This window comes from Trichechus manatus, unplaced genomic scaffold, assembly GCF_000243295.1.
Source record: "Trichechus manatus latirostris isolate Lorelei unplaced genomic scaffold, TriManLat1.0 scaffold00015, whole genome shotgun sequence".
NCBI lineage: Eukaryota > Metazoa > Chordata > Mammalia > Sirenia > Trichechidae > Trichechus > Trichechus manatus.
The window spans coordinates 25,435,034-25,439,731 of NW_004443951.1; the positions used below are offsets into that span (position 1 = coordinate 25,435,034).

At 54.0% G+C, this 4,698-nt stretch overlaps 1 protein-coding gene across 1 annotated transcript; it reads left to right on the forward strand.

Moving 5' to 3' along the window:
• Window positions 1-141: 141 nt before the first annotated feature.
• Window positions 142-1,003, forward strand: FAM229A (family with sequence similarity 229 member A). Its single transcript, XM_004371997.1, has 2 exons — window positions 142-488; window positions 739-1,003. The coding sequence occupies exons 1-2, from the start codon at window positions 361-363 to the stop codon at window positions 839-841; spliced, it is 231 nt and encodes a 76-aa protein (XP_004372054.1). The 5' UTR covers window positions 142-360; the 3' UTR covers window positions 842-1,003.
• Window positions 1,004-4,698: the final 3,695 nt, after the last annotated feature.

Here is a 4,698-nt window from a genome sequence, read left to right on the forward strand (position 1 = left end):
CCAAGAGCCCTCCAGCTCCCAGGCTCCCGCTCGCGCCAAGTGCCGGGGCCGCCCGGGGCGGTGGGGGTTCCTTGGCGGAAGGAACGGGCTCTGTGAGGTCAGCGCGCCACGGTCCGGGTCACAATGCAGCCCTCCCCCTCGACGCCCGGGCCTGGACGCGCCGCAGACACCTGCCCGGCTCCGCCTGGACCGGAGCGTCCTCCCGCGGCCAGGGCTCGGGCAGCTGCTTCCAGCCTGGGACCGGTCTCGGCCTCCGGCAGGTGAGCGACGGCCCAGGGGGCGGGCGCGGGGAGGGGGCGCCCGGTGGCCCGGGAGCGGCCTGACCGCCACTCCCCGCGCAGAGCGCCGCGGTTCCTGGACATGAGCGCCCAGGAGCCCCCGCAAGGTCGGAGATTCCCCATTGAGGCAGGAGACTCCCCTGGCCTTGCTGCCGCCCCCGAGTCCCAGGACAGCCCGGAGCCGGTAGCGACTGAGCACAACCCGGTCAGGTGAGCCCAGCACCCGCTCTCCGCGGGCCCCTCCTTTGGCCCGGGCCCTCCCCACTGCCGGGTGGCGGACCCCCGCAGACTGCGGCGTGTGCCTGGAGCGCCCAGGGCCCCAACCTCGCCCAGGCGCTCAATGCCCCTCCCCCGTCCCTCTCTCCATTCCCGGGGCCCCGGGTGCGGTCCGTACATCCACACCCGAACCTGAGAAGATCCCAGGTGCACTTCCCCCGACTCAGCGCCCCGCCCTTCCCAGGCCACTTCGACGCTGCCCGGGTTGCCACTGCCTGACGCTGCTGCACGTGCCCATCGACGTCTACCTGGCCATGGGCGGGAGCCCCCGGGCCCGCGCCACCTGAGTGCGCCGAGCACAGCGGCTCCGCAGGAGCCGGGCGGGGATGAGGCCCGCCGCGGGCCACCACGCTGAGGTCGCGCGCGCCGAGCACGAGACAATGATGCACATTTTAAAATAAAAGAATGATGCACATTTTAATAAAGCACAGCATAAACTGTTCTTTCCACTTCGGGCTGGCCGTGTATGTCTATCCGTCGGATCCAGCCCGCCGGCTGCTCCGCCCCATCCAATAACACTTTCCTTTCCACCGCCTCTTCGCCAGGACGCGGCTCTGAGACGAGCCCTTGCAGGTCCGCCTTCCTCCGGCCCGACGCCCCGCCCCGTTCCCTCCCGATTTCTCGCAGCCTTTCCCCTCGGGCCCCGCCCTCATCCTCTCCCCATCCGGCTTCTTTGGTTCTTCAGTGAAATCCATATTACTGTGCTGGATGCAGGAGCCCTGGTGGCGCAGTGGTTAAGGGCTCGGCTGCTAACAAAAAGGTTGATGGTTCGAACCCGCCAGCCACTCCGCAGGAGAAGATGTGGCAATCTGCTTCTGTAAAGGGTACAGCCTTGGAAACCCTATGGGGGTTTACTCTGTCCTATGGGGTTGCTGTGAGTCAGAATGGACTCATGGCAATGGGTAGGTGCTGGACGCTGGGGACCCAGAGAAGCTTGGGACTGGAGGGGGATAGGGGGACACAGCCGACTCCTATTAACGAGAATGGCCATCCATACCAGGCCCATTTAATTTCCCCAAACTGGAATTAGGTTCTGCCACTTGCTGTTTTGTGACCCAGGGCATCTCTGGCTTTGTCTGCCCAAGTTCATCTTGAGCCTTGGTTTCTCTCAGGGTGGTGGGACCACAAAAAAAAAGATTAGGGAAGAAGTCTTTGAAAAACCAGTTTCTTAACTTCGTATTTGACAGGTGAGGGAACTGTGCCGGGTCCCCCAGATCATAGATGTTCTCACTGCCCTCAGAAAGATGAAATGCCCTAATCCATTCATTAAAAAAAAAAAAAAACAAAAAAAAAACCCATTACTGTCGAATGGACTCTGACATAGTGACCCTAAAGGACCAAGTAAAACTGCCCCATAGGGTTTCCAAGGCTATAAATCTTTCATATCTTTCTCCTGTGGAACATGGTGGGTTTGAATTGCCAACCTTTCAGTTAACAGCCCAGTCCTTAACCATTTTGCCACCAGGGCTCCTTTTTAATCCATCCATAGGAGGGCTCAGTACGCACAGCCTGTGTAGAAGTGGTAGCATTTAAACTGAATAAGCATTTCCCACTTTCCAATTTTGCTTTAATGAGCTTGGATCATTTTTATTACCTGTTGCTGTCGAGTCGATTCCAACTTTTATTTATTATTTTTATTGGTGAAGGACTGGCAGCATTTCCTTCTGTTATACATAAGGTCGCTATGAGTCAGAACTGATCCAACCACAACAACTAACAATTATTTTTATACTGGAAAAAACATATGTATGTGTCCCCTGAGATCTAAGCACAACTGACTAAACACTCCTCCCCTAATCCATGCGGGCAGAAGTCCAAGCCCTGCCTAGTGCACTTCAGAATCCCGAGGTCACCCAAAGGGATACGCTTCTAGATTTCCACATAAAATGCTCTCCCAGACAGTGGCAGTATAGGAGGCTTATTGAAAGGGAGGAGGGTGCTTGCCAAAAAAAGGGTCGATTTCAAAGTAAGGCTTTAAACTTGACCATTCAGCCTCTTGGTTCTTTAAATTTCCTGGCTTGAAAGCCCCTCCACGCCTGCCATTCCCCTTCACTGGGAAGGTCCTCGGCTTTAGGCCATAGTGCTGGCTCCTGTCTCCTCTTTCCCTTCACTCCTGTCATCCTCCACTCTTATCTTCAAACTCTCAGTTCTTCTCACTATTAAGTGAAGTGATCCAGCTCTTTCTATCCCCAACACCAAACACCACTGCTGGCCCTACTCAGCCTAATGCCACATGCTGCTCATCTCCAGAACAAAAGGGCCTCCTTCCCTGTAAACAGTCAGTGCTCAGCCTCCTTAGGATGCTGTTGTTATTTTTTTTTAATTGGCCACTGTGTTGATAAAATCTCTCCACTGCAAGCAACAAAAGCTAGGTTAAGCAAAAAATAGGAATACATCGGTGCAAATGTCTGGGAAGTATATTGATATGGGCATTAATCACAGGATTAAAAGAAGAACTATAGGAACCAGGAACCAGAACACCAAGGACTCAGCTTCACCAGGATTATCCCTTTGCTCCTCTCTCGTCCCTTGATTTTCTGTTCTGGGCAGGGAACATGACTGAGGCAGCTTAGAAACCCCAGGAAGGGAGAGTTGCTTTCTCCCAGTCTCAGTATACCTATTCCTGGGAAGGACAGTGATTGGCCCTTCTTAATCACATGCACACCCCTTGGCCCAATCGGAGATGGGAAACTATAACTAACCAGGCTGGCCCACAGGCAGGCTACCATTGAGGTAGAAGCACTGCCAGGTGATTGACAGCATCACCAGAAAATAGTGAGTAGAGATGGAGAAGAAACATTCCAAAAGGTAGGCCAGGGGCCAGGGTAATGACTCTGTACCATGGCATGAGGAGCCTTTGACAGTCTGAGCAGGAATCAAGCCACAGTGTTCTAGTTCAGGCTTTGTCCCTGATCTGTCAACACTGGTCTATTAGTCAGGTCTGCACAGGGCGATTCAGCAGTGAACTTGACAGGTGAACTTGACAGACACCAGCGTTGCCCTCATGGAACTCACATCTCCCTGGTGGGAGGCCTCAGGCAAGTCCCTTCACTCTGGGCCCATTTCCTCAGTGGTTTAAAAAAGAAAAAAAAGAAAAAAAAAAAAGACACCAGGTCTCTATGGACCTAGCCAGCTCCAAAATGTTGAATCCTTCCCATTCTTCTTTCCTCTCTTCTCAACCGTACTTTTCTTTAAAAAACATTTATTGCCACCTCCCACAGGTTTGGTGTGTGAGGGATGCAAAGACTCCAGACACAGACCTTGTGAGTGGGCCAGACTCTGGGGCTAGTTAGCTCTAGAATGTCCATGGGCAAAGGGAAAGAGCATTCCAGGTGGAGGGAACATTGTGTGCAAAGGCCCTGAGGCAGGAAAGTAGAGGGCTAGTTCAAGGAATTCAATTCAATCAACTTTCACCAACACTTACCTGGGCCAGGCCAAGTGCTGGGAACCCAGGCCTGAATTTGACATCCCTTGCCCTTGCAGAGCTCAGAATCAGGGGATCCAGGATAGGTTAACAGAAGAGAAGCTGGATCAGGGTGGCCTTCGAGTACCAGGTTAAGGAGTTTGAACATTGTTCTGTAGGCAACAGGAAGTATGACAGGCTCCAACCTGGGTTGTTTCACTCTCCTCTCCTCTCCTCCACTTCCATCCTGTTCTCTGTTTCTTCTTTCTCTTTCCCCCTAGAAAAGTCACTGGCCTAAGCTCTAGTCCTGAGTTCAAGTCCTGACTCTGCCATTTACTAGCAGTGCAACCTTGGACTAGTTACTTAGCCTCTCCGAGCCTCCATTTCCACATCTGTAAAATGGGGTTAGTGACACCTGCCAGAGGGTTTCAGTAAGGTCACACCTGTACAGCACCAGGCAGGAACCTCTTGCAGGCAGCACCTGATGAGCAAGAGCAGCTGTTGCTGCTGTTGCTGCTGGTCCTACCTGTGACTTCAGGGGGCAGCAGAGAACCAGACAACCAAGGACACTGTCCCCATGGGGCCTGGTGATGACCAGTCCTGGAGGGAGCTGGGGAAACCCCTCTTGCCTCCCTCTGTCAACTTCCAGGCAGTTCCTCTCAGGAGCCAAGGAACTTGAAGGTGCAGGGGGGGTGGGGGGGTGGGAGGGGGAGGCACCATTTCAAGAAAATCCCCAGGTGG

Excerpts from the sequence above, each read along its gene's own strand:
- FAM229A (XM_004371997.1), top strand. The coding sequence starts at position 361 with ATGAGCGCCCAGGAGCCCCCGCAAGGTCGGAGATTCCCCATTGAGGCA. Across the intron at positions 489-738 it reads ACTGAGCACAACCCGGTCAG|GCCACTTCGACGCTGCCCGG; the intron begins GTGAGCCCAGCA and ends CGCCCTTCCCAG.